The 22,535-nt window shown below is 39.3% G+C and overlaps 2 protein-coding genes across 3 annotated transcripts; one reads left to right on the forward strand and one right to left on the reverse strand.

Annotated features, from left to right (window-relative positions):
* Window positions 1-325: 325 nt before the first annotated feature.
* FASTKD2 (FAST kinase domains 2) lies at window positions 326-11,184 on the reverse strand. Of its 2 annotated transcripts, XM_050340001.1 has the most exons (12): window positions 11,130-11,184; window positions 9,861-10,628; window positions 9,366-9,469; window positions 7,858-7,966; window positions 6,495-6,618; window positions 5,248-5,387; window positions 4,778-4,950; window positions 4,260-4,423; window positions 3,042-3,263; window positions 2,038-2,122; window positions 921-1,035; window positions 326-463 (listed from the first exon to the last, which is right to left on the reverse strand). In XM_050340001.1, the coding sequence occupies exons 2-12, from the start codon at window positions 10,518-10,520 to the stop codon at window positions 344-346; spliced, it is 2,016 nt and encodes a 671-aa protein (XP_050195958.1). In that variant the 5' UTR covers window positions 10,521-10,628; window positions 11,130-11,184; the 3' UTR covers window positions 326-343. The 2 variants fall into 2 exon arrangements, with proteins under 2 accessions (XP_050195958.1, XP_050195957.1); XM_050340000.1 differs by lacking the exon at window positions 11,130-11,184 and having other exon boundaries at window positions 9,861-11,057.
* Window positions 11,185-11,268: 84 nt separating this feature from the next.
* On the forward strand, window positions 11,269-22,347 carry MDH1B (malate dehydrogenase 1B). The gene is made up of 9 exons (XM_050340002.1): window positions 11,269-11,311; window positions 11,841-11,953; window positions 12,910-13,044; window positions 13,197-13,339; window positions 13,960-14,462; window positions 15,449-15,590; window positions 16,527-16,690; window positions 17,628-17,767; window positions 18,463-22,347. The coding sequence occupies exons 1-9, from the start codon at window positions 11,290-11,292 to the stop codon at window positions 18,517-18,519; spliced, it is 1,419 nt and encodes a 472-aa protein (XP_050195959.1). The 5' UTR covers window positions 11,269-11,289; the 3' UTR covers window positions 18,520-22,347.
* Window positions 22,348-22,535: the final 188 nt, after the last annotated feature.

A 22,535-nucleotide genomic window follows, 5' to 3' on the forward strand; every position in this document is an offset into this window, starting at 1 on the left:
GTTCCAATAGCACTTGAAACAGTCACATCCTTTCCCTGACCCAGCTCAAGAGAAGGGAGAAATTGACTTGGGGCATGTAGGAGGGGAAGCAAAATACAGATTAAATTAAGTCATTTCAACAGCAGTAGATGTCAGTATGCTTCCTTCTACTACACTAGAAATTCTACTCCCACTTCACAATAGAAAACCTCCACTATCAGCAGGCATTGTTCATTTCACAAACTTTCTTAATCTGTAATATTTTGGAGTAGGCAGTTGTGTATAAAACTACTTATCCATTAAAACCTTACATTAATTACAAAGGAAAAAGACAGATCAGGAGACCTAAAATTTTTAGTTTATTTTAATTATTATCCTGCACAGTCACTTCAGAAGAAGAGGACGCATTTTCTAAATAAATTTTTCCTTTCAAAAACTCAACTGCATCTTCATTTGTCATTTCCTGAAACTTCTTGTTCTGGATCTGGAAGAAAGTAAAAGGAAAGGGTACATTATTTCTATTGTCCAAACTACCCTGTCCTGCAAACCAAGTGCTCAGTGATGAGAAGGCCATAGAGATTTGCCGTATTTTGAAAACAAGTTCCCTTGAATCATTCACTCTGTGAAAAACAGGGAAATAAGCCAGAGACACATGGGTTTTTTAGGCACAAAGGAATTCAGTGGCTTGATTTTTTTTCTCCCCCCTTAGCTATAATTATATTTATTTCACTGATAATGGTAAGTGTTGGTTTGTCTTTTCGAGTTCCTCTGTCCTTTCTCCCTAGTGACACCGCCAATCTGTTCTAACTAGCAAAGATACACAATTACCACTCTGGAGAAGGCCCACCATCCCAGGTGAACCTTCATGTTCTACCAAACACATACATCACTACACTGATAACAGAGCCCAAACAGAGAGAGAATAACCTGACTCTTCTTACCAGAATCACATTATAGCCCAGTTTATTTAGATGCCGCTTCTTCATTGCCAGCTTCCCTTGGGGGTGTGTTGTACCCGTGCAGAATGCAGACAGGGGAACAAACAGAAGAGCCAATCTACAACCAAGAAGAGTACAAATGCAGAACAAGCATTTTTAAGACAATGATTCAATGATGTCTTTTAACACAGCAGAATATACAGCTCTCTTTCTGGTAGGCAAAAATATCAGGACTACAAAAATTTCGAACTTCAGACAAGTAATTTAGACCCTCTCTTCTTCCATGACCTCATTCAGTTTCAACCATCTACCCAAGTACCTACAGCAGAAATAAGTACTTAGATCTCCACTTCTCCCACAATGAGAAGGTAATAGATCATTCAGCGTTCTCCATTAATCTGAGAGATTCTGCAGTTACTTTAATCCTTTGTTAATGATATTCAGAATCAGTTACTTCCTGCCATAAAAACCTACTTGGAAGGGTGAGGAAAGCTGAATGCCTTGGAACACTGACTTTCTGTTACACAATTCACTAGCTCTCTTTTCACTGAAAAGCAAACTGTATAAAATACATTGCTGTGCAGTGATCCAGCACACAAATATTAAGTATCACCCAATACTACTTAAGCATTACTTAAATGATATATGTCCTGCTTCAATTACTGAGAGGTCAGTCTTCTACACAAGATTAAATTAATCACCTAAAATATGCATATGATGATCCTTTTTATTCAGAGTATATTTCAGTAGCTGAATTAACTGCCATAACATATCATTAAGATGCACATTTTTGAGACTTAAGAGAATAACTGAATGTTTAATTGGACACAAACATTTGCAATTTTAAAATTCTACCTGCATTCGTTACTAGAGTATCAGATCACTGTGATGTTTCCTGCCTCTTTCTCTGAAATGTTAATTTTAGCCCCTCTCAGAAGCAGGTATTGAGCTGGATGAATTGTTGCTCTGAACTGGCACAGCAATTTTTATGTCTTTGAGTGACCACAAATAACAATTTAGTTATCTACTTTGCTCCTGCAAATCAGTGAACTGAAGAAGTTACTGGAATACAAGCAAATAAGACTAGCCAGCTAGAAAAAATATGGAGAAAAAGAGACACCTTTGAATGCTTGGGTCAGGATGATCATCTGTTGCAGTTACAGGGAGCACTGTTTTTCCTTCTGAATCCATTCTGATTTCAAAATCTGAAAAAAAACCAACAAAACATTTAACTCTGCAAGAGGTTACAATTAATATTCTCATTTGAACACATTAATTGTTAAAATTGTTTTCAAATGAACAGCTTGCTTGAAAAAGTTAATAGGCACCATCACTGGTCTGCTCTAATTGCTGTTCTCTAATAATTGACTTATTACTGATAGCTTTTTCCTCCCTGCAACCAACATAAACAGCTATAGCGTGCACATCTCCCAAAAAATAAATCTGCTTCTGGAAACTGCAGATGTAACTTTATGGGAGTGAAATCACTGTTTAAAGAAACTACTCTTGATCGCAGGCTGTCATGCCTACTCAGATTTTCCTCTAGTCCAATTCCTCTTTGGAAATATTTGGGAAGAAAATTATTACAAGTGCAGAAGAACTGGTAAGCTGGATGGCTGACAAAAAAAATAAGCAAGATCAAAACATAAAAGAAACCAAACCTTCTGAAATGATCACCTGTCAAAAGGTCATATCCCATTTCATAAACGAAGGTGAAACCCAAACCTTAGCCAGAACTTCAGAGAAGAATCAAGTCAGAGAACAAAAGGCAGCTGCTGTTTGTCTTTGTTTCTAACATGATTTAGTACCAACATGTCAACTCTCTCAAACAGTTGGCCATACTGGATTTATGTACAATTAACAGCTGATTGTAGATGCTTAACAAAAAGTCCAGAGCAATTTTGTGAGAGAAATCATTAACTTCTAGTAACTGACCTTAAGTACTTTAACAGAAGCATCCTAGAAAGTAGATTTACCAATCAAGGGCATCATTTGTTAAAGGACTTTCATCAAAAGTATTACACTTTTAATCACTTGCACCCTATGCAAATTTATTACCACTTTATTATTTTGGAGATTATAAATCTATATTAAAAAGAATATAACAGTAATTTAGCTTCATACCAACGTGATATTTATATGGCAGCTGAACATTTTGCCGGAACATGTTCTCATCTCCCAGAAGCTCTATCAGTGCCTCCTGAGCCTTTCTGAGATTAAGAGAGACCAATGAGGATGAATTCTCAGTCACCACAAATGCAGGCTTTGTGAAGGAAGGGCTATCAAGTTCCATACACGTTTTCACACAACGAAGCATCATTTCCTTTTGTTCTTTGTAAAGATCACCTGAAAAAGGATACAAAAATACTACATACGATGTATCATCCCGCAGGATTTTTAATTCTATTATCTTTTATAGTCTGTTCTAGCACAACAAATGAATTTCGATTTAAGAGGCAAAACCCAATTGATTTTCACTGAATATTATTGAGTCTCTTCAATGTATTGTTAAATACAGACCATCAATTCACTAATTACAATATTAAAGTCTATGGCAGGGAGCTTGCCCATTTGTGCAGTCTTCCCCCTCTGCTGTACACAGCTCTGTGCATGCTGTCAGTTATCATGGGAGAGTATGCAATAAAAACCATTCATAAAATCCAGACAACCAGGATGCTATTTATAAACCATAAAAGGGATATCAGACTTAGCCAAAGTTTTGAAACTGTACTTGAAGAGCATTAAGCTGTGCAAACGCTGAGCAGTTACAGCTTTACAGCTTTCAGGTTGAGACACAGCAGGCTCAACAGCAAGACACAGTGTTTACACCGAATTTCTACTCTGCTTGACTATTCTACTACCTGTACAAAATTGTAATGTGGAAACCAAACTCTTCTACAAACCATTACAAGTACCTCATTATAACTCAGAGCAGTCCAAATCCCACTTTTACTCATGATTCCAGGTACTAAAGTTAGTTTATAAGGGTTAAGACTTCCTACGTTTTTAAAAATACCTGAACATCTACTGACTGTAGAAACCCTGCCTCTTGCACATTTCTACCATTTCCACAAATCCCATCTTCATCTCCGTGCATTTACTTGCACACCTACTATTAAACTGCTTCTATCATGGGGCCCAAGACAATAAGTTGATGCCCTAGTGCAAAGCCAGATCACTCAGACCACCGCTACTACATTAGCTCTGTCTTGAGGACCTCAAATTTAATATTAATCATGTTGGCATTCTTTATTTTCTAATCTTTTAACACAATTACAACAAATTATGTACACAGGCAGACTATTCCTTTTAAAACAAGAAGATGACAAAGTAAGGTCTGACCTGACAGTATAAGTTCATCCTTGCTGTCCTTTTGCAGCAGCTCATCCAGTGCTTGATGAGGAAGATATCCTAAGATGCAAAGTGAATATACTGCCTTCAGCAGTTCTGTGTCGGAAATCTGAGGCAGGTATTTATTCAAGCAGCTCTCAAGAGTTTCAAAAAACCTTTTCCAAAATCAGAAGAAAAGTATCTAAATACATAAATAAGGCTATAAAAATACACATTTCAAACAAAAATGCAAGTTAGAAATCTTTATCTTGTGTTATTTAACATTAGCGCTTGATTCTTACTTTGAGGATACAGCTACCTATCAACAGATTTAGTAGCCTAGTCAGTCTAGAACCAAAGTCTTCAGCTAGACAAAAAAATCCTTTGTAGAAAAAATGTGAAAAGACACAGCAAATTTACTTTGCAGATTAATGAAACTGGATTATGAACTCTTCCACAATTGAAATCAAATACTAGTTGCCAGACATTACTATGTAATGTATTATCAGGCATCCTAAATGAAAACCTACCGATGCTTTTGGACTCTGGGAACATAGTTGAGTCGTGAATACACTCGGACAACAATCAAAAGGTTTTTCAAGTTAAGGAATTCAGGGTCTTCGGTCACCTTCTCAGCAAAAATCTCCAACAACTCACTAGGCTGAAAACCAAGTGCCTCACAGGCAGAAAGGAAAAGGACAATCTAAAATAAAAGAGAGTTTTGTAAGTCAAGAAATCAGTGAAGTAAATCCTACCTGTTGATTTCATAAAAGGCATTTTTAATGAAAGCAAATTTTTCAAATCATAACACCACTTTTATTTGGTTTTTTATTTATCAATAAACAGAAGAGCCTTTTAAAAATTTAACTTTCAACTTCATCAGACTGGTATTCCTAAAAGTCTGTTCCCCAAAGATCAAGCACAAACATGAAGAAAGGTAAGATGGAGAACACCAGATACTCTACTAGTACTGCTACAAATTATTTTGTCTCAAACTCACCTGTCTTTTGTTCCAAAGGTAGGCAGTAGAATTAATATAGTCTGCTAATGTTGAAAACAGTTTTACATTACGGTACTGGAGAGTGTGACAAGCTTCCAGAATGAGAATTAACTGCCGAAATGGAACATCATGGACATTTTCTGTAACAGTAGATCAAAAAAGGACAAATTATACAAAACAGTGGGAGCTGTAGGCTGGGAGACACTGTGGGAATAGTTTGGTTAAGGGATGGAGGAGGGAAAAAATCTGATATGAAACTGTGGAACAGACTGAGACTAGCTAGGCAAAGCTCAACTGAGCTTAAACACATGAAGAAACTGAGACAGAAGAAATCAAATTGAGTTGGAATAAAGCTAGAACACATTAATCAGCAAAAGGGGACAAAATTGCAAAATAAGCAAGAAGATTGTGTTCCCAGGACATCTTCCAGGTTTCTTGACTTTGAGCATGCACTAAAAAATGCTGAAAGAAGTTGCTGCTCACTCTGTGTATGTCACCTGGCCTGTGTCCTGAGTGTGGTGGAAGTCCAATGGGGAAGCCAGCATGTGTAATTAAACACTGTGTCCTAACACGTATAAGGACAATAAAGGCTGTACAAGCAGCCTAAACACTTCTGGTTTATTTATGTTAAAAATGCTATTTTACTCTTTTAAAGCTTTTTGAGACACAAATGCATATGTATTTTAAGTATGAATCAATACATACTGACCACATATACTTAAGCAATGTATTGTAAAGGTATAGAGAGATGTGAAAGTATTAGTTTTTATTTAATGTTTCTATGGGCTACAGCATGAGGACAGTTATTAAGCAGTACTCAATAATTAAATCCAGTTCATCAAGGAAACACTATTTTCCTTTTAGTTTACCAACTAATCACACTAAGCTGCCAATCCATCCTGTAAGTTGTCCATTTCCAGTTCAGAATTGTTTTAAAATTTTATTTGAAATCTGACTTCTCTTGATAGAATTAAATTCTTTTTCCTAAATCCTGTGTACAGAAAAACATAAACATGTAATTCAGGTAAACGTTAAGAAGGGCAGAGATGACAAGAGCTATTTGTTTTCATTATTTATCAGTAATTTTCTGTCTTGCTGCTTGTCAAATGGCTCCACATAACTATAATATCCTGTAAAACAAAGATGTTTCCTGAGTTTTAAAGGAATTCAGAAAAGGGAGATGAGACAGTTATTAGGAAGAATTTGGTATAAGAAAGGGAAATTTAATAAGCATATTTTTTTCTTACCCTGGATCTTTTTACTGCAGGCAGTCAGGATTGGGTAGGAACAATAATTCATTGCAACAAGAGCCAAAAACACACGCAGAGCATTCGGAAAAGTCAGATGGTCTATTTCTTTCAAAACTGCCATCTAAAGTGAATCAGAGTTTATTAAATCCTTCATTCTTCTGGTATATTATCACTGCTTTCTGGTGAAAACATTTTCACCAAAACTTTCCCAAATTCCTTAGTTCAGGCTTATATGAAAGAAAAAAAGCAAAAAATAGCAAAAGCATAAAGTAACTACTCTCAGTTTCTTAATATACAATTTTAACAGGTCAAATGCTCTAGAGATGTGTCACTATGCCAGTTCCCAGCAATTTGCCTTTATACGCTTATTTTAAAAGAAAGAAGTCTCAGCAAAAGTCATTTCCAAATACTGTGAATATGTATCTTCTGCAAACTCTTAAAAAAGTAGCAGAAATAAAAATGCCACAGTTGACTGATCTGCAGGCCCACGAAAGCTGTAAGCCTCCAAAGTGACCTATACTACACCGAGCGGCCTATCTTTAATACAAACACCCAGCTGCAAATGTGGACTGAGGCAGAGGTGGTCAGCTCTGCTGCCACAAGAGAGATTTCATTTATTGAAGCAGTAATTAGATTGATATAAATGACAGTAAAAATGAGATTACAAAATATAGTGGCTATTACAATACAGTATTCTTACTGCGTGCATATAAAAGGTTAAATACAAAATGCATCTACAATAGAAATTACACTGTAAAAAACAGCACCCCATGGGCTCAGAAAATTAAGAGCTCTCTTTAGCTAACAAGTGCAAATATTACTTTCCTTTCAGTTTTATGATATTTCATGAATGCCATTACTAACTCTGACCTCAGACCTCTTCAGTTATGTGATAAACACACAGCAGGCCTTGTTTGAAAAGTGGTTTCAAAAAGGGTTTTTAAATCAGGGGACAAATGCCAGAATGCCCTGCCATAAAACCTAAAGCCTGTTCCCAACCTAACTCCCATCAGTCCTCCATCCCCTTACAGCCCCACCACGGACCACTTTTCTGTCACCTCGTCTTCCAGTCACAAGCTGGGCAAGGGAATCAGGGCAAAGCCTTTAAGCACATCTCTGAAACACCATGTGGCCAAACCAAAGAGCCAAGGGCACTGCTATTTTACAGCCTCAACTCCTTTTGTTCTCAACCTCCAAATTTAAGTTCTTCCTGCAGATATATCTGGACTTTGATTCCTACTGCAAATACAGTTACCTTTCTATTATATTTTCTCTTTCAGAAAGAACCATACACAATTTATAAACAATGCAAGAGCACAGAGCTTTGTGGAAGTGAAAATGAGCCTCCAACTAAACTTACCTCTAATTTCTTTTTCAGAAAAACTGGAGCATCTTTTCCCATGCATTTCATCAGGTTTTGCAGAATAAAGATGTCTTGGATACTCGAAATGCGCTGCTCCACTAGTAACCTGATGAAGAAACACACACAAGAACTTTCCTCATTTCAGCAGAAACAGTAGGTACCGCCATTCTTCCTCACTGATGTATTCCTAAGTTAAAGCTTAATTCTCTGCTCCTCTCCCACTTCCTTTTTTTTTTTTGCAATACTGGCATAACTCTACATGATGTAGCTGCAGCACAGATATTTTACACATGGAAATAATTATATATGCTTTCTAAAAATTATCCTGATAGATGAATGTTGTTGCTGATACATTAACAGCAGGGGCACTGACCAGACTGCATGTGTGACTGTGTAGATGTGAGTCCCGCTGAGTATCAAGGAATTAACACCCTTCAGCAGAAAAAAAAAACCAAGCGTTTCTTTATCTCAGAATCATCTAAGTGCAGGCAAGTTCTGAATCGGCCAGGAAACTCAGGAACAGACACTGACAACAATTTGTTTTAAGTGAGGAAAGAAAACAAACAAGCAGTGCTCTGGGCTGCAAGAACAGAAGGGGATATTGCAACACAGAGGGATCTGTTCAAGAGATGAAGGAATTCTGCATTCCTAGCACCTACTTTTCTGTCTCACAGGGTGGTAATTGTTCAGTCCAAACAACCCTTAAATATACCTGCACACCTACAAAATTATGAAGTGTCACTTTGTAAGGCAGTGCACTGGTCTGAAATTCACCCCTGCAAACAGGCAAAGAGCTCCAAACAAGACAGAGAGAGAGATGTAGATGGGTCTCCTGCTTTGCCCCAGCTTTTAAGGCACATCCACCTTCTCAAAGCAGAACCTCACACAGGATCAAAAGTACTAATCCATAGCAAGTTTTGTGATAGCCTCAGTAAGAACAATCTTATGGCAGTGAGCAGCTTGGTTAGTCACGTAAATCGCACTGGCCCAGAGAAAATTCACTACAGCCAAACAAGTTATACTGATAAAGCACTACACAGAGGGACCTGCTGGAAGTAACCAGCCTCCATCTTAATTTTTACTTACTAAATTAAAAGAAGATATTCTCAGGCTGCTAAATAGCATTTTTAATCATGAAAAATCAAAATACTTCACAAAGTAAGCTAGTCTCATTATCTCCCATCTACACACAGATAAAGGAGGGATAGATATGTGAAGGGACTTGATTAACATCACGAAAAACCCACATTGGTGGAGCTGCAGCCAGAACACAATCCCCTGTGGACCAGACTAGTACCCTATACCACTGGAAGCCCTCCTGCTTAAAACTGCAAAGACTACACCAAAAATCACTGTGCAGCACAGCTCTTATCTCATGTGATTGTTTAAATCCTAAAAGCACAGTATGTATTCTATGCGCAGACATTCCCTTGATGACTTCTAACAGACATGTATTCAAACAACATTGAAATAGGAAGAACATGTGAAAGATGTGTTTTTCTCACTGTAATCCAGCTTGAAGAGCGCTCACATTCTTGTCTTTATCCATCCCTGATAAAGTAGTTGCCAAAACGGAGACACATCGGTTATCAAGTTGATTGAGCTTCTCCTGTTAAAGTTTTCACAATGTCAGATTACTTCAAACCAATGAAAGTTTCAGAAAAGTAAAACTGACCACCCTCAATCTGTACCTGCCATTTTTTCTTTCCCCTCAAAAGTCAATTCACAAGCTTTAATTCTGCAGTGACCCCCACAAGGAGTCACATCAAATTTATTTGATTTGAAAAGGGTAATGATTTTTGAGACTGTTAAATCTGAAATCAGGCAGTGGTTTCAAAAATGAAGGAGATTAGAAGTACACACAAATGAACTATGGGAACCCTGTTTCCATGGCACATCAGACTAAGCCAGGGATGTAACCCAATTCTCTCTGATGCTGCCTCCCAGAATTGCCCACGAGATTTTCAGCCCAGATTTAGGAGAAGGATCTTCACACTTACTTGGCAGACTCTCAGCAAAGTCTGGACCAGGAGCGTGTTCTGGGGCACCCCAAGGTTCACAATGGCGTGCAGGCTGAACACCAGGTCCCCTCGCGTCATCCTGCGGGAGTCCCGCAGCAGCTGCTGGCACACCTTGGCGAAGGCCGGGTGCTCAAAGATCAGCTGCTTCTCGTAGCGCTGCTGCTCCTCTGACATGTGTTTGAAGAGCCTCCACGCTGTGGTTAAACAGTTCGTGTAGTGCTTGATGGAGACAGCAGACTCGGAAGCCAAGTCCAGCGCATCGCAAGGACAGGTGCATTTCCGAAGACTGTTAAAGAATGGGTCGTTCTGATCCACTACATGCTTTGCTTTGACGCTCTCAGAATCATCCAACTTTTCAGCTTCCAAGGAGCTCTGGGAAGCCTGGTCACCCACCAAAGCCTCTGCACCTGTGCTAAACACATCCGTCTTTTGAGAGAGAAATCGAAGTGATGATCCATGAAGAGAAGGAAAAATATTTAAAAATAACTCCCTGAAGTTTACATTTCCCAAGGGATCTCTGTATCTGCTAATCCATAAAATGTGTTTTCTTGTTGTGCCTGAAGATTTGGGAGTCAGCACAGAACTGTACCTATGCAGGTATCTAACAGTATTTAACAAATAACTTATTCTCTTATTCATTTCTGCTAAGTCCTCATGAATGGACTTGAAATACCAACTCAAAGTAAGGGATCCGATGAAACTCTACCAGTGGAAACAGTACTGGAGAAACTGCATAAGATCACTCATCTGTAAAAACAATTGAAAATTACGGGTTAGTTACCAGACTTTGAACTTCTACAGTTTCAATTGCCGATTCTATGCACTTTTACAATAAGGGAGAAGATCTGGGAAAAGATCCCTAGAAAATGAGCAGCTTTTATTCTGTCTCCTACATTTCAGCCAAACACCTCTGCACAAAACAAACTCAGTTCTGGCTGGTCCGACCTCCCTGCCGCCACCCGCCGGGAAGCCGCCTGCTCGGCTCCCCGCGGGATCACTCCCGGGCCAGGGTCGCCAGGCGGGAGAAGCCGCTGGGTTTCGGGATCGCTTCCCGCAGGCGCCGAGAGCGCTGCCCAGCAGGGCGGGCCGGCACAAGGGGACAGAGGTCTTTGGGCGGCTCCGCACCGGCTCGGAGCTCCTGGACGCAGTGGTGGGGATCCCGCCGGGCCAGCCGTACCGGGCCCGCCCGCACCAGCCGAGCTGTGCCGGGGCCGGAGTGCCGGTCCCGGCCGGCGCAGATCCCGTTACCTGCACGCGGCACCGCCGGGGCGCCGCCATGACACCCCCGCTCCCCGCGCGCTCCCGGCGCGCCTCGCGGGACGGACGGCGCGCAGCGAGGGACAAACTGCCTCGGCGCGCGGCGCGTTGCTGCGCAACGCCGGAGCGGCCGTTGTGGGGCGGCGCGCGCATGGCCAAGTTCGTGGTGGCGGGTGAGGGGCCGGCCGGGACCCGCGAGCGGCCCCGCCTCGCACCGGCACCCAGCACCCCGCACCCCGCACCCCGCACCCGTACCGCACCCGGACCGGCCCCGCCGCGCACCGGCACCCCGCAACCCGCACCCCGCACCCCGAACACCGCACCCCGCACCCCGGGGCGGCCCCGGCGGCACCAGCATCGCCTTATGTGCCGGGACCCAGGCGGGGCAGCCTCGCTGCGCTTGCAGCGGGTTCATTGCGGGCTCCCCACTGTCCCCCCTTCAGGCTTTCCGGGAGCTGTGCCCGCACGGCGTCAGCCGTACCCGAGTCAGAGTTCTCCCCTTATCCTGTCAGTGAGGCTTCATCCTCTGCTGCTGTCCCCCCAGGGATGGCTTCCTTGGACCCTTGAACTCTGTTTGAAGAGACTGTTTGACCTCCAGAGCTGCCTTGCTTTTGCTGGCTCACATTAAACAATGGTCTTTTAAGTCCTCATCAGTCAGTGTCACAAAATCATCCATTTATGCTCCTTTTCTTGTGTTCACAGGTAGGGCAAACTGCCCTTACTATGCCAAAGCTGAACACCTGGCTGACTATCTCCAGGCTGCCTTGCCCAACTTCAGGGTTCACAAGATCACTCAGCACCCTGACAAGTGGGAGGTAAGGGATTGTAAGCCAAGTCACTAGCAGGTGCTCCAGTGCTCTACAAACCAACAAATGTGTTTATATGTAGTATGTTTATTCTCTTGTATTAGTGGTTTGATATGTGGGTAGAGGTGCTGCAGAAGCAGCGTTGGCTGTGAGAGCCAGCCGGAGGAAAGGTTTGAATGTTTTGAGCAACTGGCATCACTGTGAGTCTTACCACAGAAGATGGGCACAAAGTGTGGGCCAGCCTAAAGGTGTATTTTGTCAATAAAAAGTTCAAGGAGGTTTTGTTTGTTTGGTCAGTCTTTTTGTGTTATGTATACGTGGCATCTCAGCCTGTAAATCCTTTGCTCACTGTGATTGCATATGCCTTCAGAGTTGTTACTTGTCAAGAGCATTTTTGGCAGTCAAGGGCTTTGAATTGCAATGGAAGTATGAAGTTAAATATCACATAATTGTTTACAATGTGGCTGTGCCTTTCTGAATATTTATGTTGTAGACATGTTGCCATGTCTACCCTGTAGTTCCTGTAAGGATCTGAAAAAAATGCAATCTGACTTCATGAGATAGACAGTACCATGATGTTTATTACCTCTTATATTTTGCTTGACACTTCAGCCTAGTAAGTCAAACAGTTAAGTGAAAAGCAATTAACCTCTTCACCTTACCTTCTGCAGCTAAGTAATCCTCATGTTACTCACTGCTTCACAACATTGCTATCTTCAGTATACTAAGACAATTAAGCAAAATCACAGCAGTAAAATCAAGCAGAATTAAGACCTTTAGGTGAGGTGTCACTGTGTATCACCCTGCCTTGCTTTGTGCTGGTTCCCCATTTTGCACATTCTGGTACATAAGTTGTGAAGCACCTTGTAATTATGTACAGAGAGGAAATAGTAAGAATATTTAGAGTTGTAAGACTTAAGTGTTATTTAAGTGTTAAAACCTTTTGGTGGGGATACTTACATTAGCAGTGGCTTCGAGACATTTGTGAAACGAATGGATGGGAACACAGACAGTCTCCTATCATTTGGAGAGAACTGTTGGACCGTGGAGGGAAAGGTCAGCTTCTGGGAGGACTTAATGACTTTCTGGAATATGCTCAGGTAATGAGCTGCCTTTAATACTGTAAAACAATGTTTTATAACAGTGTTGTTCTTTATTCCTCCTTCAAATGTAAAATAAAGCTATTGTTTGTAATGTTACCTCACTGGGTGTGGGCTGCCATTTGATTGGAGATGGTCCTCTTTGTTCTTAGCAATATTATGGCATCACTTCAATGATGTTGAGTGAGGAAATGTTAGACATTGCTGAGGAGAACCTGCAGACTCATCTTGAAATTGTAAAAGAGGATGAAGAGATTAAAAGTCTTATCAAGCCTATGCAGATCTGGATCACCAGGTGAGAGTAAAGGCAGTATGAAGTTTCACTCAGCTTCAAAAAATGCATTTTCTCCTATCACATATAGCTGCTGTAACCATCTGAAGTTATGCACAAATCCCTGTAATGTGATGATTTGAATTAGGTTCCACACCCCTCACTATGACAAACAAAGTACTTTTCTTAGATTTTGCACCATTTAAGTGAGAGGTGTGAAAAGGCAACATTTAGACTCCAGACTGGTTTAGGGAAAAGCAAGTATTTACTATATAAGCTGAAAATTTTGTAGTGTAACTATCTTGCACTAAATGTTGTTGGAAATATTTAAGAAGATAAAGTCTCTTGCAGTTCTACCTTTAGAAATTTCTGTATTTTAGCTGTCCTAACAGAACACCTTAAAAAATTGTCATTCTATAAAGACACCCATTTTTAAATGACAGCATCAACTGAAACACGTAGGACGGAAAAACCTTCAAATGAAAAGGACCCAAATATTTTGATTCTTAACCTGTTAAAATGGCAGAAAGAGCAGTAAAGGATTCAAGCTAATGGTCTATTTAAACGTGATCAAATACAAAATAAACACCTTCCAAACAAACAGTGGTTCATTTTCTACAGTGGTTAACTTTTTCTCTTATCAGTGCATCAGCTCCAATCTGTTATCAACTGATCCCTCTGTTGGCAAATGGAGAAGTGTTTGGGATGACCACAGAAATCAGTATCCATTTGCTTGACACTGGCCAGTTTAAGGAAGTTCTTTGCGGTATTGTGATGGAAGCCGAAGACATGGCATTCCCACTTCTCCGCAGTATTTTGGAGCACACTGAAATAGATGAGGCTTTTATTGAAGCTGATGTTATTATTGTTCTTGATGATGTCCTCTTAAACCTTGAAGTCCAGTCCCTTGAGAACTACATCAGAGAAGTGAGTGAGATCTGTCAAGTGTATGCTCCCTTGATTGAGAAGAATGCCAAGAGTGAGGTCAGAGTAATTTCATCAGGAAAAACCTTTGCAAACCTTAAGGCGATGCTGATTATGACATACGGCCCTTCCATTAAGCCTGAAAATATCATTGCCGTTGCAACATCCTGGGAAAGTGCAGCTAAAGCCATGCTGGCCAGGAAGCTGAATATGAGCACAGCAGGTGAATATTTATGTAGCATTTGGGGAAATCGGTGCACTTTTGGGAGTACATATTTCACTGCAGAACACAGTTGATATGCATGCGGAAATGCAAGCACAGCAGTGCACCCACTGAATTGCTTGGGTGCAGAGATTGCCAGGGTGTCTTTTGCTGGCTGTGGGATGCAGCCCTGCCATTCTGGTGTGTGTTTCATGCTGGATATCTACTAAGAAGGTCTGAGTTGTGTTGCAGAGCTAGGACGTCAAGGTTGCATTTGCACTCTGTAGTGCATTGTTATTTTGGAGACACACAAACTAGCTGTGATTAAACATGGCAGCATACTGCTGTGCAGATAATGAGAGTAAAGTAGAATTGTGTTGTAGTATTATTTTGGGGTTAATTAGCTTTCTATGTCGGGTCAGTTGCTGTAGCTTGGTTATATTTGCACAATTCTGCACTGCATAGCAAAGGTGTGCTCTGACAACCTGCTCACCATCAGGATTCTTTCAGCGTTGTAGGGGTAGAACTATTCATTAATGACAAGTCTAGATATTTTAGAGCCTAATAAAACAGAAAAGTAAGTTAATAGGCTGAAGGGCCTATCAGCAGGTTATTTGAGAAAATTCTTTTGCACCAAAAAAGGTAGGTGTTTTTTTAATGACTTTTTTATTGTTTCTGTATTCTTTTTTACAGGATTTTAAAATTAACATTGCTGTATGTTTGCAATATGATTTGGTTTGGTTTTTAAACACTAAATATTTACCTTGGTTTGTCTGTTATTTAAAATAACATGATATAAATTAAGGTTCCTTTTTCAACTTGCGATGATGTTTCATATATTATGGAGAACTTGGTTGCAGTTTTCAGATCAAATCATTTCTGCTAGCAAGGCAGGGTACTGAACTGAAGAATCATAATCTTGAAGGAGATTTCTGAAGGTCATCTAGTCCAGCCTACACAGTGAAAGTACTTGTCCCTTCATTAGTGTATATTTTCCTCTGTTACAGGAGTTAAAGACGTGATTGTTTGGGGCAGTACTACTGGCTCTAACTACATTGATTTGTCACATGCAAAACTTTATGGATATGACTGTGCTATTTGGGGCCCAGCTAATTTTCAACGTCCTTTGTTGAATATGATTTATGACAGGTACAGCACAGATTTATTTCTGTAAAGTAAAACTAAATAACTAAGTGAATCCATACTTATCTGAACTGGGTGATAAAACAGCAAGAAAGGTTCTCGTTTCCAAGATTTGTCTTTACTGATCAACACTGTTTTAAAGGGAAATGCAAGTTCAGGTATTCCATTCGTGAAAGAAGTTGAGTAGTTCCTAGCACTGTACACAGTTCTGGCTCTCCTGCCAACTTTGTTTATAACTGTATTTTCCTACATTTTAAGTGGGTTTCTCTTCTATCATATCATGGGCAGTTCATAAGAAGTAATGAAAGTCCAGACTAGATATCTAGTACGTGCGAAGAAACTTTGAAATAGAACTAAACAGATATCTGTGCCTGAATTACATGAAACATATGGCCTGAGTACACTAGTGTTGTCAGTTTCCCAAAATAGACAATTTGTTAACATATGTGAAAAGGATACCTGGCAGCCAGATAGCTTTTTGTGGAAAAAACAATAGTAGAGAATGGATGGGTACAGTCAGAGGGCAGCAGGTGTGAGATGCACCATGGCCCAGCTATATGGAGCTCTCACTCTGGTCTAAACATTTACTGAAGAGCAGACATTTCTTTTGTTCTGTGCTTGTACTGAGCTTAACATAGAGGGATTATGGTTCATGGCTGGATTCTTACATAAATCAGTAATACATATAAATTACAGTAATAACAGGTTATGCCTTGAGTAAATAACCTAACTTTCATAGTAAAGTGGTGTTTATCATTACCTTTTGGGCTACTTTTTGTTAGACCTTTTTTTTTACTGACTGTAAATGTCTTGCCTCCAGCAGTGAAGCTGGAGTAAGTTTTGACTGTTTTCTTTCCTCAGGTTTAATTATTTTTTTGTCTATGAAACTACTCTCCCATCTTAGATTTTTAATCTCTTTTTTCACCCTTTTTTTGTTGGTAGGGAATGGATCCATTCAGAATTTCTATCTGCGCAGGGTTCACTGCATTCCCGAGTCGGTCGTTGCACAGGGATGTTACCTGCTCACGCAGTGGCCACTGTACTGCAGTACTGGTATCACGGCTCTCCTCCTGGGGAGATTGTTTCTGTGGGAGTACTTAGTGAAGGTAAATCTACTTTTGCTTCTCATGTTCTCTTGTAGCTTTGCACTATGTATAATAGCTTTCCCCTATCTCTAACATTATTTTTTAATCAGTACTTTTAATTTAACAAAAACTTGTAAAACAAGTCATGTGAGGCTGAGAGTTTGTTTCATCGTAAGAACTTCCAAATCTAAGTAATTTTGCTTTCCAGGACTTGTGATTTGATGCTCACTTTCTAGAAGCATCTCTTAGGTTAGTATTGTCTTTTTGTAGATTTTTTCTTAATCTTTTATCTTTTATGCTTTTCTGATGTATGTGTTTTGCCCAAGAACTCTTAATAGATCTTAGTGCCTAAGACAGAAAAGTGTGTTCTTTTTGCCTAGTTATGTGGAACAAAAAATGTAATATTTCACAACAGCCATTTAACCCTCATATGAAATAAAACATTTTTCCCCCTTTTAAGATGTACAATTGTACATCTTAAATTTGCACAGTTGTACAAGGGGTAATGGTTTTAAACTGAAGGAGGGTCGATTTAGATTAGCTATAGAGAAGTTTATTACGAGGAGGGTAGTGAGACACTGAAACAGGCTGCCCAGAGAGGTGGGAGATGCCCCAACCCTGGAAACGTTTCAGGTCAAGTTGGACAGGGCTCAACCGCCTGGTATATTTGAAGATGTCCCTGCCCATGGCAGGAGGGTTGGACTAGAGACCTTTAAAGGTCCCTTGCAACCCAAACTAGTCTGTGTTCTATGATTCATGTGTGTCTAACTAAAGTAGAAGGTTACTGTAAAAGGAGAACTCTTTTTTGAACCATAGGCTGAAAAATGCAGTCTCCATTTATACTAAGATCTTTCAGTTGCAGACTTTTGCAAGTCTGTAAAATTTAATGTTGACAGTGGTGAGGGTGTGTTTTGCAATAAGAAGTAACATGTTGGGTCATTTTTTCCCTGTTCTTCAGGTCAGTTTTGCGTTCCCGAAGGAATTATCTTCTCTATGCCAGTGAGGTTCCAGAATGGTAACTGGGAAGTCATAAAAGAATTAGAAATTGATGGAACGACCCAAGAAGTTCTGGGACGCTTAGCCCATGAGCTAATTCAGGTGAGGATTTCTTGTGTCTCCCGTGTGCCCATTCTGCCACCTATGGGCACGTTGTGATCCAGCCTTGAGCACTGAGACCTTTACTCTCAACGTTAGTTGTACGCATGCCCACATGCACTTGGGCACCATAAAGATGAAGTATTTATAAGTGTAAGGTAGTATTGAAATTAAAAATTCTGCTGCCCAGAAAGGAGATGGTAAAATAAGTGTACCTATGTATGTGGAGAAGTTACGCTCCAAAGTTCTGCAGTCTTTGTGCAAAACAGGAACATTACCTTTAATTTAATGTTCCTGCATTCTATACCACTGATGTTGATTTTGCTTATGTGTATTCAGAGTATTTCTGTGCTAGAAGACACATCATTTGGCATTTTTATGGCTGTAACTCTGCACAAATGAAGGCCAGATACTACTAGAATTAGGGATTTTTCAGAAAATACAAAATCAATGAGCACTAATTTCATCATGAACTTTTTGTCACTTAGTAAAGCAAAATCAATTTATTTTTAGTATTGAAATACTAAAAAGACTGGTTTGAAACTCTACATTCTAGCTTCAGTCAGTTTTGGGATCTTCAGTCATAATAATAATGCATAAGGATTGTTTTGTTTTAACATATTTTAAGTTTGTGCTAGAAATTAGAGCAGATTAAAAGAATGAGTGATATTAAAACTGCCTTTTTTTTTCCCATTTAGGAAAAACTCGTTGCACTGAAGGAAATAAAAGAAATACTTCCATATGGAGAAGGCTAAAAACCCCACATCTTTTCCCAAGCTTTTCGTACCTACTTTGATTTTCAAGTTCTCTGTCCTCATTCATCAAAATAAGAGCAGATGAATTTAAAAGCATATTTTTGTCCTGTTTTTTCACCTTTTCCTTATTCTCAGGTTCTGAAATCTCTGCCATTTTTCAATGTTCTAGCCATTGCTTTCTGCTTTTCAGTCCTACAGGCCTTTTTTCTAGTTAGTTTTCTTTCTCTCTTCCTTCAAATTCTTTCCAGTACTTTTTTATCAGCCCTTACCATACTATGAGCTGTTCTTCTCCACTAAGGGCAGGCTGAAGAATGGGGAAATTATTTGGAGCTTGATGCCCAGAGCCTGTAGTGAGCACATAAGCCTTTTGGTTATCCATGCTTTTTTCTTGAGAAAGAACTACAGACACAATAAGATATTCTTGATAATACAGAGTTTAATTATTTGGCTAATCATGACCTTGTTTAACGCAGACAGGAGATTCCCAATTAGATGAGTGTCCTTCCTTGTCTGCTCCCTATGTGTATGGCACTGCTCTTCTGTAGAGTTGCCCTATTTCTCTTGTGGCTGTGTTAAACACTAAGCAGAGGCCTTCCCACTGCTAGCAGCTATCTGCTTAGTTGTGGCCTTCTCTTGTGACATCAGTATCGGGTGTTCAAATATTCCCAAAGTGCCCTGCTGATCTCTGGATGTGTAGGCATTTTAGAAGGCTGGCAAAAAATATGTGATGTTTTTGCTTTTATTTACAGAAATGGAAACCTTGCCTACTGGGTCACTTTAGCCAGAGTTGTCAGGAGGACAAATCTGGTCACTTTACTACTGGGGCACTTGAGTCAAAGTTGTCTGGAGGAAAAATGCTGGAAATTCCCATACAAAAATAAGACTTTCATTGCTCCAAAGAGCAAACTACAAAAAACGTTTAAACATTGTCATTGCTGTATCTTCCTCATTTAAAAACCAGGAAATCTCTAGGCAGAAAAGTATTTCAGAACAAGAATGAATGAAACATTCTTAATCTGAAGACCAAAATAAAATTCCGACTGATTCTAATGAGTCTAGGATTTCGTTTGCATCCAACAACTTATTTCTTCAGATCAATAAACTGTTGCAAAAACATAGTTTATTGTCTAAAACGTTCATATTATAAAAATATTGAGCAGGACCGTCACACCTAGAGCAGTGGTTTTCTAACTCCAAATACTTATTTTGAATGTATTGAAACACAGGACTTGTGTAATAACATACATTCTTAGGCAAAATTGATTTTTAACATGAAAATATAAGCCCATCTCCTTAGAGACAAGATAATTTTTGTCTCCAGGGTTTTTTTTTATTTATCTCATGAGTTTCAAGGGAATATTCATATGTTTTAAGTCAAACATGCAATTAATTAAGTCCTTGTCTAAACAGAACTATTGAGGAACCACTTTCACTTGTATGTCTTTGGAGTCTTAAAAAAGGCAGACTGTGTTAAATGAAATGTTTGGAAATCAATTGGTATTTTATGTACCTTTTCCTTTCCTTCCACCTTTTCATCTAGTCTTTTTGCTGATAGCTGTGGAACCTCCTCATTCACTGCTGGTGGCACAACATCAGGTTGAAACTTCTGAGCTTTTACTTTCAGTCTTGGTTCATTGAACATCTGTTACTGTACTTGCTGATTTTATCAGTTATGTTTAAAGAAAAATAAAAAGCTTCCTGTTCTTTGAATCAGATACATATAGTTGGAATAAATTATTTTTTCTATTCAAGTGGAGGTTCAAGCTCTGAACAGGACTAGACTTCTTATATGAGGAAACCAAGAGGAGTGTATGTTATATATAGGAGGAGTTCACATGGAAATTTTAGAGGCAGGTGTAGTAGAAAGTCTTGAAGAAAGGGGTAGGAATCATTGATTTCATGAGGAAATGATCTCCACAGTATTAGTTTCTAGTATATGTGCAGAAAATTGGCTGAGTTTCCGAGGAGCATCTGGAGGTAGAAGTCTCAGGAGAGCATAGTGGGGTGCTACCACTAGTCATTACAAACTACCTGGTTTGTTCCATAGCTCCTTCTCCAAGACAGGAGAGGAAAAGTTATCTTCTCTAATGTGTATTTACATTTGGGGTTTTTTTCTATATGGACTATGATGTGGCAATCTTTTACTCTTTGAATTCTTTTATTCTGCCTGTGGAGATAGTAGTTCAAACAAACTGCAATTCAAGCACCAACACTGCACAACTGCTAATGAGAAGGAATATAACTGTTTCTGCAATATATAAACAGGCTTATCAGACTTCTGAGTCACTAGCTAGAAAGCTTTTTTTCTCTGAGGCTAGGAGGTGAATGAAAAAAATGTTTGGGATGTCTCTTGTATCCTAAACTACTGTAACTGGATTTGCCTAGTGGCCTGCAGGGAAATTCATGTCTTCTCTTGTGGAAACATAACAGAATGGAAAAGTTTCTTTTCCTAGCTTTGCTTGGGAGAGAAAGACAAAAATTTAAATAGTAGGAAAGCTAAAATATGGTAACATATTCAAAGTTGATTACAGTTGTAGCACAGCAGTTGACTCAGTCATCACTAAGTTTGGGTTTTCTATAAGTAACAAGCAATTTCCAGTATACATTTTCTCACAAGTTACCAAGTAATGTTATATATGCAGGATATTCATAGCACTGATGGCTCCTACTACCTGGGTATTAGAGTAGCTGTTGAAATATTTATGAAAAAGGGCTTTGAGCTAAACGTATGTGTCTTATAAATGTTATATATATTCTGCATAAACCTTTGCATTTGGGTGTTGTGAAGACTGTGTTAGCTTTCTGGTTGGTCTGAACAATCCTTATTCTAGGACATTACCACTAGGGCTTACTATTTTACTTCTTTGTGTAGCTGCACCAACCGTTTGTTACAGCACACTGTACTTTCTGCATTACTGTGCCAGCTTCCACCTCATTTTCAGTCTCTATAGCAACATGTTTCTCAGCAACTGGGAGATGCTTAGTAAAGGCCCCTCAGTTTAGAAATATTGCACTCCAACCTTAAGAAAATGCTTTGAAACAAAGATCAAAGAAGTTTTATCTTTAATAATTCAGGATATTTATTACTATTTAATTAGTGTTCTGTGTTTTGACTGCTTAGACAATTACCTGATACTTTGATCTGGGCCTTTGCCAGGCATTTGTTGTGAGCAGCATTAATTTAAAAGCAAAACCTTTAGAACTGTGTCTTGAAGTCAACTTTTAAGTGCTATAAAACTACTGGACTCCTCTGGCAGTGTCGTCTGACTTCTGGGCCTTTAGTAAGTAACGAGAGAAAGGTAAGAGCAGCTACTGTGTTTAAGAGGAGACAATAATTTTGGCCTTTGAACAAAACATAGAATGTGTTCACCCTTCACAGGAAACAAAAGTAACTGTAGGTTATTTTATGCATATTTAAAATGTTGATCATATGTTGCCCCATTTCAAAAGAAAAAATTCTCTGTGATCAAGTCATTGATCTGTTGGGAGATTTCTGCCTTAACTTCGTGTGGCTTGTCTTTCTCTGTACTGTAATTTAATCATGCAGCATGTTTAAAAGTGCATTTTATTTGCTAAAGTTCATATTCTGAGAACCTGTAAGGCAAATAAAGTACATATAAGTAATCAAACATTACTTTTCTTTCACATTCCAATAGGTTTCCAAAAAAAGCTGCTCTTGTTCTGCACATAAGAGTATTCTTGTTAATGGGGCTAAGATTTATAATTGTAAAAATTTATTTCCTGTACATTTGTATGTAATTTTAATTTTCTTGTTTGTTTTCTGTAAGTGTTTTTCATTATTAAAAGGCACAAGTAGCTGAAATATAACACACTGAGTGAAATGGTGTATGAATGAGCAAAGTTAGTTCAGATTTGATGGCTGGCAGATAACTGCTTCTACTTTCATATTATCTTTATTATAAGGTAGATGTGCTAATACTGAAGTAGATTCTGTTCATTTCACCCAGGCATTTTTACTGCAGTCAAGATCTAGACTGTCCACAGAGTTTTGTATA

Source organism: Myiozetetes cayanensis, unplaced genomic scaffold, assembly GCF_022539395.1.
Source record: "Myiozetetes cayanensis isolate MyiCay16 unplaced genomic scaffold, myiCay2020 scf9, whole genome shotgun sequence".
In the NCBI taxonomy this organism is placed as follows: Eukaryota; Metazoa; Chordata; class Aves; order Passeriformes; family Tyrannidae; genus Myiozetetes; species Myiozetetes cayanensis.